Genomic DNA, 13,904 nt, shown 5'->3' on the forward strand with positions numbered 1-13,904 from the left:
CGTGCTGTAGCTCCAGGGAACAATTCATAAGCAGAACATTTGTGCTACATTGACCAAGGATGCAGATACAAGTTAAACGGTATTTTTTTTTATCTAAATGAGGGAGCTTAGACGGAAAAACAAGTCCCACTGTGGTTTGAAGCATTAAAGCTAGAATCTGAAAATGCCATCAAACAGCGACATCTTGGCCAAAGGGCCCTGCATGGTGTTGTACTTTGTTTACATTTTTAGTTTTGGTCTGATGTGTGGGTTGGAGTTGAGTGGGTATTAGGGGAAGGGTAGCTATTGCTGGCCACACCTCGGACGCTACTGTACCAAGAGAGGAAATATATAAACCATATTATAACTATATAGTGAGTAAAGGTGCTCCCATAGTCGAGCGGACCGTACACGGAGCAGACTCCCGCGGGCTCAAAGCAGACCCAACGCAGAGTCCAAGTGCGAAGCTCCTATTTTCTGATGCGCGGACGTCCGCGGCGCCCACTTGGTGTCACACAAAACGCTGCTGGCACGAGACATGTAGGAAATTGGTCCGCGGAGATCCGCTCGACTATGAAAGCTCAAAGAGTCCAGTGGACCTCCGCAGAGTCCAGTCCGTGTACAGTCCGCTCGACTATGGGAGCACCTTAAGGCTGAGACGATATGCCATTTGGAAGAATTGATAAATCGGGACCAAATTATCGATAAATATCGATGTTTTTATTAGTATTCTTTTTTTATTATTATTATTTAAACAACAAATATGTTTATTTTGCAGCAATTATTTGTCGTTGCCGCCATCTTCTTTAGTGTTACAGATTTCCCCATTCAAAACTACCACAGTGATCCTTCTCATGTTACAGTCGGTGGTCTCTGGATGTGATGGAGGAGTGCACTGCATATTGAAGACAGTGAAGAGTTGCAATTCAACTGAATTTACATGAAATGGGGATGTTTTAACTAAAACATGACACAAGACCTAGTATTTTTATATTTATTATCACGCAGTTATCGATAATAATAAACTTTATTTGTATAGCACTTTTCATACAGAAGTTGCAGTTATAATTATTAAAATAATAATAATACTTTTAACAGCAGTAGCAACACCTCCCCTATCCCCACTCCACTCCAACCCCAACATCAGACCAGAATGACCCCATTAGATGATCTTAAAGGGAAGGGCTAATTGTCCACCAGTAAGACTGGTTGATCATGACCCTAAATGCCTACACCTGTTTAACTTTGCAAGCCATTTCTGAAGAAGGTGTGTTCACACCGAAAGGTCATGATTTCAGGCTGCCAATAAATGTGAAAAACCTGGAGTGCGTGCCTGGACTTGTTTCCCTGTTTTACACCTTTTGTTTTTTCTTCCTTTAAAAGGTCACATATCACATATTGTGAAAAACTCATATTCGCCCGTATTCACAACCTGTGCCTTTAGACAAGCCGCTCAGATCCGCCTCTCCATCCTACATCAAATGGAGAGACAGAGACAGAGAGAGACAGAGACAGACAGAGAGAGAGACATAGACAGAAACAGAGAGAGAGACAGAGAGAGAGAGACAGAGAGAGACAGAGAAAGAGAGATAGACAGAGAGAGACAGAGAAAGAGACAGAGACAGAGAGAGAGACAGAGACAGAGACATATTCACACCTTTCTACAAAAGAGCACCTTCTTTTCTGTTACAACTATTCGTTTCAAGAAGCTGTCCTGTTCCACGGTCTTTTATTCTACCAAGAGAAACACTTCTGCCGAGAGGTCGCTGTTTGACAGTATTACAGATTCTACCTTTAAAGAGGAAAACGTTTAAGAAAACCAACCCTAATGCAAAAGTGGCCTGTATTTATAATATAGCCACATAGGCATTCAGCTGTGACCAGGGCCGGACTGGGGAAATAATTCATACCGGGAGATATAACGCGAAATATAGCCCCAATCAGGCCACTTTTTAAGACGGAAAAACAAGTCCCACTGTGGTTTGAAGCATTAAAGCTAGAATCTGAAAATGCCATCAAACAGCGACATCTTGGCCAAAGGGCCCTGCATGGTGTTGTACTTTGTTTACATTTTTAGTTTTGGTCTGATGTGTGGGTTGGAGTTGAGTGGGTATTAGGGGAAGGGTAGCTATTGCTGGCCACACCTCGGACGCTACTGTACCAAGAGAGGAAATATATAAACCATATTATAACTATATAGTGAGTAAAGGTGCTCCCATAGTCGAGCGGACCGTACACGGAGCAGACTCCCGCGGGCTCAAAGCAGACCCAACGCAGAGTCCAAGTGCGAAGCTCCTATTTTCTGATGCGCGGACGTCCGCGGCGCCCACTTGGTGTCACACAAAACGCTGCTGGCACGAGACATGTAGGAAATTGGTCCGCGGAGATCCACTCGACTATGAAAGCTCAAAGAGTCCAGTGGACCTCCGCAGAGTCCAGTCCGTGTACAGTCCGCTCGACTATGGGAGCACCTTAAGGCTGAGACGATATGCCATTTGGAAGAATTGATAAATCGGGACCAAATTATCGATAAATATCGATGTTTTTATTAGTATTCTTTTTTTATTATTATTATTTAAACAACAAATGTTTATTTTGCAGCAATTATTTGTCGTTGCCGCCATCTTCTTTAGTGTTACAGATTTCCCCATTCAAAACTACCACAGTGATCCTTCTCATGTTACAGTCGGTGGTCTCTGGATGTGATGGAGGAGTGCACTGCATATTGAAGACAGTGAAGAGTTGCAATTCAACTGAATTTACATGAAATGGGGATGTTTTAACTAAAACATGACACAAGACCTAGTATTTTTATATTTATTATCACGCAGTTATCGATAATAATAAACTTGATTTGTATAGCACTTTTCATACAGAAGTTGCAGTTATAATTATTAAAATAATAATAATACTTTTAACAGCAGTAGCAACACCTCCCCTATCCCCACTCCACTCCAACCCCAACATCAGACCAGAATGACCCCATTAGATGATCTTAAAGGGAAGGGCTAATTGTCCACCAGTAAGACTGGTTGATCATGACCCTAAATGCCTACACCTGTTTAACTTTGCAAGCCATTTCTGAAGAAGGTGTGTTCACACCGAAAGGTCATGATTTCAGGCTGCCAATAAATGTGAAAAACCTGGAGTGCGTGCCTGGACTTGTTTCCCTGTTTTACACCTTTTGTTTTTTCTTCCTTTAAAAGGTCACATATCACATATTGTGAAAAACTCATATTCGCCCGTATTCACAACCTGTGCCTTTAGACAAGCCGCTCAGATCCGCCTCTCCATCCTACATCAAATGGAGAGACAGAGACAGAGAGAGACAGAGACAGACAGAGAGAGAGACATAGACAGAAACAGAGAGAGAGACAGAGAGAGAGACAGAGAGAGACAGAGAAAGAGAGATAGACAGAGAGAGACAGAGAAAGAGACAGAGACAGAGAGAGAGACAGAGACAGAGACATATTCACACCTTTCTACAAAAGAGCACCTTCTTTTCTGTTACAACTATTCGTTTCAAGAAGCTGTCCTGTTCCACGGTCTTTTATTCTACCAAGAGAAACACTTCTGCCGAGAGGTCGCTGTTTGACAGTATTACAGATTCTACCTTTAAAGAGGAAAACGTTTAAGAAAACCAACCCTAATGCAAAAGTGGCCTGTATTTATAATATAGCCACATAGGCATTCAGCTGTGACCAGGGCCGGACTGGGGAAATAATTCATACCGGGAGATATAACGCGAAATATAGCCCCAATCAGGCCACTTTTTAAGCGGGGGGTCTGGGGGTCCCCCACCCGGAAATTTTTTGTTACAAAGACAGCATTCTGGTGAATTTTAGTGCATGTGAATCACAAACTAATGAGCCAACAATTGCTTAGTACAATGTACTCTTATGAACCTCAAATAAAACTGTTGTGGCCCTAGCAATGCTACTCTCTCCACCTTCAAAAAGAAAAAAGTAAGCGCACAACATATTTTTCTATTTACTATTATAATACAGTTAACCACTCTCTCCACCTATTCAAACAGAGCAAGAGCACAATACCATATTCACTTTACTGATGCACTACCCATCAACAGTTAAAATAGCCCTTTACACAAACATTAAATAACAGACCTTTCATTGCAATACTATAATAACAGTAGCCACTGCCAGAATAGTGACACATGTATCGCGTGTGGTGAGCACACGCATGCATGCACAACGAAGACAGAAGATTGCGTTGTCTCAATCATTTTAACTATAAAATGAGCTCAAAGTATGAGCTCACTGACTGAAATTTCCAACAAAAAGCATCAATTGTCAAATAATATTGATCACATTAACTAGACTAGATGTTTTTGAGGAAATTAGAAAGGGAACAACAACTTAACCCTTGTGTCTGATCAGATTCTTATTTTTTTGATAACTTTACAGTGATTATGTTTGTAGCCAATGTGGCAAAGGTGTGTAATCTTTGAATTATCTTTGACTTTCTCTTTATCTGCCATTCCATTCGCCGCCTCCGCTGTCAATCAGTTCTATCGCCTGGTCCCGCCTCCACCAATCACAAGCAGCAGCACGGCTCCATTTCTGTGTGTGATCCGCGTGAGGGAGAGAGAGAGATAGTTCTCCAACTCTGTCGCAGACAGTGAAATCCTGGTTGTTCCCCACTCACCTAGGTTATCTAACTATCGCGCCGCGGCGCCGCCACAACTAGAAACAATGGCCTGGCAAAAAAAAATTTAAAATTAAAAAAAAATTATATAATTTATTTTTTATCTGTGCAGGCCAGGCCACCGGGAAAACTCCCGGTGCTCCCGATGGCCAGTCCGGGCCTGGCTGTGACCTGTGGAACCAGGGTGTGACCTCATCCAGGGGTCGTGTGCTTTCTGGTTGTGGGAGGGGATAAATCATTTGCACAAAACTGGGTGACCTGTTTTAATTCAAAGAATGTGGAACATTGTTATGCATTTCTGTGGCCTTGTTTGTTCAAAGACCTTAAGAAACCATGGAAGGTGATTGCACAAAGTTCCAAATCACCACAAGTCAAAATAATCCTTCAGAAACTGTTAAGTACCTCATTTGGTAGCAGAAAGGTCACACTGTACACATGGCTCCTGGCATGCGCTCACTTTCTATACATAATTATACACTAGGGATGTCCCGATCAAATTTTTTTGCTCCCGATCCAATCCCGATCATGTGATTTTGAGTATATACCGATACCGATCTTTCCCGATCTGATAAAAATAAAATAAAAAAATAAAATATATACCATATATTTTATTTTTTTCTCCCATCCCAATTTCTCACATTACATTCACCCTGAATGTTGACGTTATCCAGGTGAAAAGTTAACTTCATTCAAGCGAGGCATTGCAACCGGAGTAGGGCTGTCTTAAATACTTCGAAGCTTCGTTCGATGGCACGAGCTTCGAACATAAAAAAAAAATCGAAGTATTTTTATTAATTTTTTTGCCTCCAAAGTCTTGCTCCTCCAATCAAATGAAACAAAAGTAAGCGGCGCCTCGACTCCACCTCTCTACAACAAGCACGTGGAGATTATCTGTGTTGAAAACAACAAGGACATGTGCAGCAGACATGTCGATGAAGAAGTCATCAGACGTGTGGTTACACTTTAAAATATGCAAAGACAATGCCTCTACAACAACTTTGTCAAATCACCTAACATTAATAAGGCTATGCCTATGCTGCTATGTTACCAAGTTGGCTAATTTAATTGTAATCATCTGCTTTTGTAGGTGCATTGTCTGATATAATTATAAATTATAAATTATAAATTAAATATAATATAATTGTTTGCTTGATAGACGAAGGTTGCAACATAATTATGTAATGTCATGTCTTTGGCTGTGAGAGCAGCCCCACTGCACCCAGGCAGCGCAGCCGAGTGAAACCTTGTTGGCTGCATCAGTCACGAAAGGGGCTACTTAATTAATTAATCCAATCCACTTTATTTATAGAGCACATTTAAAAACAACAAAGTTTACCAAAGTGCTGTACAAGTCCCACAACATAAGATAAAAAAATTAAAATTAAAATATTATAATTTATTAATTTATTTATTTTATTTTATTTTTTCTCGAAGCTTCGAATAAAAATCGAAGCTCGGCCCTGAAGCTTCGATTGCCAAAAAAAGCTTCGAAGGTCAGCCCTAAACCGGAGTAATCTAAAAACTCTGCCTCCAACCTGCTGCTTCATGAGAGCAATGGCGCCATCGTCTGTAAAAATCAGGTGACTGCAAGTTCTGCAACTAGTGGATGTCCCTCATCCTTGACATAAATCATTTGATGTATAATTAAATCAAAGGAAATGCGTTTGTTTTGGATAAATTCTTCTGCTCTGTGTGACAATAAATAAATGAATGATGATGTGCAATTTAAAACCAAAACTAAGGCCTCAGTATGAGTTTAAGACGTGAACATGGTCATGTTTGTTGAATTAAAAAATAAAGTTTAAATAAATAAATAAAAATCCATATATATATATATATATTTTTTTCCGATCCCGATCTTCTGAAAATCACGTGATCGGATCGGGACATCCCTAATATACACCATCACACGCTGACACATTGCCATAGCTGACATAACTAGTCATATAAAAGTGTCTCTCCCACTCAACTCCAAGCCACACGTCAGACCAAAACAAAAACAAAAATGTAACCTTGCCAATTATAGGTCACTGTCTGACGGCTTCACAGCATAGCCAGTTCACCTGGTACACGACGTGCACAGTATGTCAGCTATGTACGGTCGGATTGTGATTGCTATCATGCCTGAGTGCTATGCTAAGACATTTTCAGAATACTACATATGGTCAGAGATATGATGATATATGAACACAGCAACAATATACCACAACTTCTTAGCAACATCTGTGTGTGTGTGTGTGTGTGTGTGTGTGTGTGTGTGTGTGTGTGTGTGTGTGTGTGTGTGTGTGTGTGTGTGTGAAATTTTATTTCCATGTCATGTCCGACGACCCATCCCATACGCTTCATTATAAAACACCAAAAACAATCATTGAATATATAACATTCACTTCCCAAGGTTTGTAAGCTACACCATGCACACCATCAGAGGCCAAAATCATGTGTGAAAAATCCTTCAAAACATTAAAAAAATCACTGAAAGAGGAACTGCTTAAATCATATCTCTAAATAGAATCATTACTTAGTAGGGGTGTAACGGTACACAAAAACCACGGTACGGTACGCACCTCGGTTTTGAAGTCAAGGTTCGGTACGGTTTTCGGTACAGTGGGGGAAAGTTTGGCTTTCCATGTTCCACTCAGGCGTGATGTAGTAGTGTGCAGTAACTAATTGTACTTGTAGGGCTGTCGACGAATATTCTATATTGAAATTAATAATCAAAAAAATAATTATTATTATATTAGATTGTGAAAAAAACAGCCCCCGGTGGGCGGTCGTCAGTGGTTAACATACCGTTGTATTCGTTCGGTACACTACACACAGCCGTTCGGTACGGTATGGTACACACTGAAACTTGTTTGGTTCGGTACGGATATGTGTACCTTTACACCCCTATTACTTAGGTATATTAATTGTCTGTATTTATGTATCCATGTTGTATGTATGTTAGTAGGTAGGTGTGTAAGCCTATCCATGTTGTATGTTTTTGTTTGTTTAAATTTGTGATCAGGCTCCCTCCAAAACTAAACTTTAAATAGCTTCTTGGGAGACCTGGCACACGCACACAATCTGGACGATGATGTTTCACATGAAGATATGTACATGTGATATATCGTGTGTGTGTGTGTGTGTGTGTGTGTGTGTGTGTGTGTGTGTGTGTGTGTGTGTGTGTGTGTGTGTGTGTGTGTGAATAAATTCATTCATTCATTCATTCAAAAATAAATAATAAATGTAAAATAAATGTAAAATAAATACATCACATGTTCTTCTCGTACGTTTATCCCAAGCTTTTTCTAAATATTCTGCAAGTGCAAATACCCTGTGATCAAAAATCCATTTGTCTTTCTGCATCACTCAACCACATTGTGTGTGCGTGTGTCTGTGTGTGTGTGTGTGTGTGTGTGTGTGTGTGTGTGTGCGTTACCTCAAAACCTCCGCCTCAGGACTGTCCCTCTCTCCTCTTCTTTCTCTACTTCTTTATCCCTCATTACTTGCCTCTCTCTTTCTCTATCCCGCCTCCTTCCATCTCATTATTACTCCTCTGTTTTTCTCTATTTTCCAGTCTCCTTCACTCTCTCTCTCTCTCTCTCTCTCTCTCTCTCTCTCTCTCTCTCTCTGTCATGTGATCTGTGTGACATCATCAGTCTCAGTCATGATGACATCATCAAATTCAGTCTGATCCCAATCTGAGCTGCCGACTGCTTAGCAGGGTTAACCCTTTCACTGCCACATGACAGCCGGTTAACCCGTTCACTGTGACAATACAGAAGGTTAGCCCTTTACTATCACACAACCAACGGCGATGCTCCATCGCCGTCGGTTGTGTGATAGTAAAGGAAGGGCTAACCTTCTGTCGCGTGGCAGTGAAAGGGTTAGTAAACGCACACACACACACACGCGCGCTCACTCGCACGCACGCACGCACGCACGCACTAGGGCTGAGCCCAAATGTTCGGACCTTCGCTCGTTGCGTTGGCGTTCGAATTCGAGATAAACATTAGAATTTTACATTTTTAACACTTTGGGTGCCGGGAAACGCTTAAACACGTCATTCCCGGCCATGCTCAAGTTGCCGAAGACGCTTTACAGCGTCTTTGATATCAATATTTCAAAAATCTGGGGCCGGATTCATATTTCCCCTCCGCTGGCCTGAGATCCACCAGGAGGACCCACTGAGCTCTCTGGCGGTTCAGGAGCGCCATCTGGTGGCCGATCGGCGCAATCGCTTAACAGGAAGTGCCATAGAGGTTGTGCTGGACGGCCGTATTACTTCCGGGCACTCGCTATAGGTCCCGGCATTCTAGCTCGTCACAATACACAGCGATCGATTGCCAATAACTCGATAAACAACATGATTTGGACGTATATACCATTATACAAGCTGGAGATGGACCGGGTAAATCTACATCCCATAATGATAAAATTTCTACTCTACGATGATCGCCCAACGGCGCGCGGAGACTGGGGTGAGTTTTAGCGTGTAAAGTTACCGTCTTCGATACTAACTGCTATTATCAACATTTGACCCACATTAGATGATTGGTATAACGCTGCCCACGGAATTATAAACGCCCCCTAGCCCATCCGGTCAACATCAGATGACGTGTAGTAACTTCTAGAAGTACGTCTAGTTGGAATTTTTTATATCGCGCTGATTGCCATAAAACTGTATTGCATCATCAATATAATGTATTTGGGGCTATAGATCACGTTCTGGAGAAAGCTGCAGAAAGAGATGAAAACACATTAGACCATACTTTACTATGAATATGTGAATGAAAAAGTTTAACGTTGCTACACAATGAACAATACATATAGGACTTTGAATGGGCCCTAATAATGGCAATGTAGCAATAGAATTTAAAAAGTTATAGCCCTGCAAAGAAGGGGACTTTCTCTATAGACAAATAGAGCCGGCAACCTACGGTTGATAATGAATTTAACCCATGGCAGCCAAAGTGTTAAAAGGAATAATAATATATATATTTTTCTTTATATCTTTTTTTTATGCGTCTATTCATTCTGTTTTAAACCAATGGGGGTTTTCTTCACAGTTGCAGATAAAGATTAGGCTACACTAATATTATAGTATTATACTATTATAGTATATGACGCGTCATAAACATTTTAATAAAACATTTATAATAAATGATGTAGCCTATCTGCATCCGCTTGGCACTCGGCACTCCATCTAATCAAGACGTCACCATCACTTTCATACCAACCGTGCCCTTTTATTGGATTATTTATGTTGACGAAACTGATGAGTTATAATCATTAACTCATTCCGGGCCAACAGCGCCCTCTGCTGATGGCCCTTCCGTGCCAACGCTATAGGGAGGTGTAGTGGTTACGTCATTGCCGTTTTTCGTGTTCCACCCTCTGTTCCAACGCAATGTATTTCCCCATTGCCCATTTCTAAATCGTCTGGTTTAAAACAAATAAAGCATGAACATTGGCATGGTGTACCTTTCTGTGCTTATTCAATCTATAGCTCAACATGAAAATATTCGCAATTAATCATAAAAAAAAATCGCCAAATTTTATTTCAACCAAAAATGCTTAAACAATTATTTTAGTGATAGAAGGGAACTCATTTTGTGCAAAAATGGAAAGCTTTTCAATTTCCATGCAGCAGAATTGTTACAATAGCCGATAATCCATTTTCCCAATGATAAATCCCTATACGGGTGGAACAACCAGTGACGTCAGACTCCACCTCCCTATATCCAATGGAGAATAGGACTTATTTGCGAGTGCATAAAACATATCAAATATAATAGCAAAAGATCTAAATAACACAGTGATCGTCAATGAGTTGCTTCCAGTCAACATGTACAAAACGGATTGTTTTTTCATCGGTACATTTCCGTTTTGAATATGAGTATAGTTTTGGAGATTTCTAGTAATTCCAGAAAAAGACACGATAATAGCCCTTTAGTGGAATACACAAAACACGTTGTCATTTTTCGGCTGATTTATGAATAGTTTTCAAATAAATGCTAGATTATCGATAGTATATGTGTCCTCATGTACGAAGAGAAGCGGGGTCTGAAAAATCGTTTGTCCGTACTTTGGTCGGCGCGAACCTCACACACACACACATGCTCCGATGGCGGTGATAGGAACATCTGATTACCCCAAGATTCGTAACATAAAGGCCTTACCTCACATCTGATGTCATGCAAAAAGATTAATCCAATTCCTGATCGCCATTCCAAATATCGATCGCGTCCATTGATCCAACATTATAGCTCTGTTAAAACAACAACTACAACAATTTTCATGATGGCGAGAGAGAGAGAGAGAGAGAGAGAGAGAGAGAGAGAGAGAGAGAGAGAGAGAGAGAGAGAGAGAGAGAGAGAGATTTTTCCGGAGCTATGCTCGGACTCGTAGCATTTATTAACGTTACATTTTCAACAAGATTGCTGCTATTTAAACACTTCATGGAAACGGGGTAACGTTATGTCGAGTTCATACGTGTACTAGTGTAGTTAGTATGAACTCGACTTAACGTTACTCCGTTTCCATGAAGTAATTATAAAGGTGGCCAGCTAGCTAGCATAAGCTAACGTTTGCTAATAGCTGTATCGTTGGCACTGCTCTGTAACAACGCTTGCAAATGGGCATCTTTAGCTTTTCCCGAAACGGGGTAACATTATGTCGAGTTCATACGTGTACTAGTGTAGTTAGTATGAACTCGACTTAACGTTACTCCGTTTCCATGAAGTAATTATAAAGGTGGCCAGCTAGCTAGCATAAGCTAACGTTAGCTAATAGCTGTATCGTTGGCACTGCTCTGTAACAACGCTTGCAAATGGGCATCTTTAGCTTTTCCCGAAACGGGGTAACGTTATGTCGAGTTCATACGTGTACTAGTGTAGTTAGTATGAAGTCGACTTAACGTTACTCCGTTTCCATGAAGTAATTAAAAAGGTGGCCAGCTAGTTAGCATAAGCTAACGTTGGCTAATAGCTGTATTGTTGGCACTGCTCTGTAACAACGATTTAGCTTTTCCTTCGTCGTTTACTTCAAACCCGAAGTACTTCCAAACAGCACTTCTGCTGTTTTCTTTATCCACAAGCACAAGTTGCGGAGGCTCTGCACTGGCCATATTCTGAGCTAAAATCTTTGTTTACAAACTGAAGACAGGTCTCTGAGGAGGAGGCGGGGCCAGCGTGCTCTGCAGCAGCAGTGTGTCTGTCTGTCAACAACTTGCAGTAGAACACTGCGAGCAAGCCAGCTGGTATCGATACTGCAGAAAGTATTGATATTTCGGGAAATGAGTATCGAAACCGTTTTAAATATTCAGTATCGATATGTATCGATATTTTTGACAACACTAGTATGTACAGTATGTATGTTCAGTATGTGTGTACAGTATGAAGTATGAAAGTTTAGTATGTATGTACAGTATGTGTGTTCAGTATGTGTGTACAGTATGAAGTATGAACGTTTAGTATGTATGTACAGTATGTGTGTTCAGTATGTGTGTACAGTATGTGTGTACAGTATGAATGTATAGTATGTAGGTTCAGTATGTATCTTCAGTATGTATGTTCAGTATGTGTGAACAGTATGTGTGTACAGTATGCATGTACAGTATGTGTGTTCAGTATGTGTGTACAGTATGAATGTATAGTATGTAGGTTCAGTATGTATCTTCAGTATGTATGTTCAGTATGTATGAACAGTATGTGTGTACAGTATGTATGTACAGTATGTGTGTTCAGTATGTGTGTACAGTATGAAGTATGAAAGTTTAGTATGTATGTACAGTATGTGTGTACAGTATGTGTGTACAGTATGTGTATATACCTGTCTCAGAGGAGGAGTCGGTCATGGGCGTGTCAGGGGACTGGCCACGAATCAAGCTGCTCTCATCCGACTCAGACTTCATCACCTCATCGTTCTCTTCCCCTTCATCCTCCTCGCCCTCCCTCCTCTCCTCCTCGTTGTTGTTGAAGGAGTCTCGTCCCAGAGGGGAGGGTTGAGAGGGTGTGTCTGTTGGAGTGTTTGTGTGCGTTGGAGAGAGTGTGCGCGTCTGGTTGAGGCTCTCATTGTCGTCCGCGAGCAGTTCGGTGTCAGGTGGGTCGTGGTTAAGCCCGTCCCCTTGACCCTGTGACATCTCCGGTCCCTCCCTCTCACACTGACCTGGAAGTGCAATCACAGATTAATAAAGGCTTCCCCCCCCCCCTGAATAAAGATGAATAAACAATCAGATGGAAGATGTACTTCCACCCTCTGAGGTCTGGGCTATTTTGTGATTGTTTTTGGGGGGGATCCCCCCCCCCCCCCCCGCTGACTTGACACTTTCTAGGCTGAGAGCAGCCCTGCCTTTGTTAGGCTGCGGTTAAACTGACTGATGTTTTCGTTTCGTTTTGAAGATGATTTTCCAGGTCGCAACGTAGCGGTAGGCAAGAGCACAGTGATGTAGTACACTGCCAAAGCAGTAGGTGGCAGTAGGTGGCGAACATGAAGGCAATTTTCAACCAATCAAAACTTGAATGTGCCAATACACTTCCTGCAGAAATGTCAACACGCCGCCATCTTTAAATGCCTCCGGCTATTTAGCCAATGCAGCACTTATTTTTCAGCAAAGTGTAATAAAAGTGCAATAAACAAAACGGATACATTCACTGTGTGTTCTGCCTCTCATTTGTTGATGAAACAAAACTAATATCAACACAATTGACCACCAAGAGCGGAGTTTAGTCTCATCTGCGCTGATTTTGTTAGCTTACATGCTAACGTGATAGGAATATGCCATTATAACAGTATAGCATTGTGGCTAGCAGCTAACGTTAGCACACGTTAGCCAGCCAGCACCAAACTGATGATATCGGGAGCTATCAGTAGCTAGATAACATTAGAGACAACGCCTTGTGTATTAAACAAAGGTGAATAGATGACTGGGCCATTTTGTTTAATGCTTGTTATGTTGAAAGATGAGCTCTGAGCTAACAGGGTCTGGTAGCTACGGTAGGTAGCTAACGTTAGCCAGCTGCTCATGCAATCGTTAATGCTAGCAGAATGAATGGATGTAAACTTTATTTAACATATCGCAGAATGGGTACAATACAATACGGCTCAATACAAATTAAGGGAATGCAGACTGTTGTAGCTTGGACTGGGGTCCTTATAACAATAACTTGACAACACATGGTAGCTGCAGCTATTTGGGACAGCTCTGTTGTGAGGGCACGCAGATGTCGGTATCTACTGCGCATGGGCGTTGAGCAACAACAGCTCTGCGCCGATTA

General features: G+C 41.4%; 1 protein-coding gene across 1 annotated transcript in view; it reads right to left on the reverse strand.

Annotated features, from left to right (window-relative positions):
* LOC311223401 (consortin-like) overlaps positions 1 to 13,904 on the reverse strand; it is a gene marked incomplete at its 3' end in the record, with an annotated part of 109,457 nt that overhangs the window by 82,567 nt on the left and 12,986 nt on the right. Inside the window, 1 exon segment of the mRNA XM_084308189.1 lies at positions 12,460 to 12,795. Coding sequence (XP_084164315.1) covers positions 12,460 to 12,795 — 336 coding nt within the window.

This window comes from Notolepis coatsorum, assembly GCF_963971535.1.
Source record: "Notolepis coatsorum genome assembly, chromosome: 2".
Taxonomy (NCBI): Eukaryota; Metazoa; Chordata; class Actinopteri; order Aulopiformes; family Paralepididae; genus Notolepis; species Notolepis coatsorum.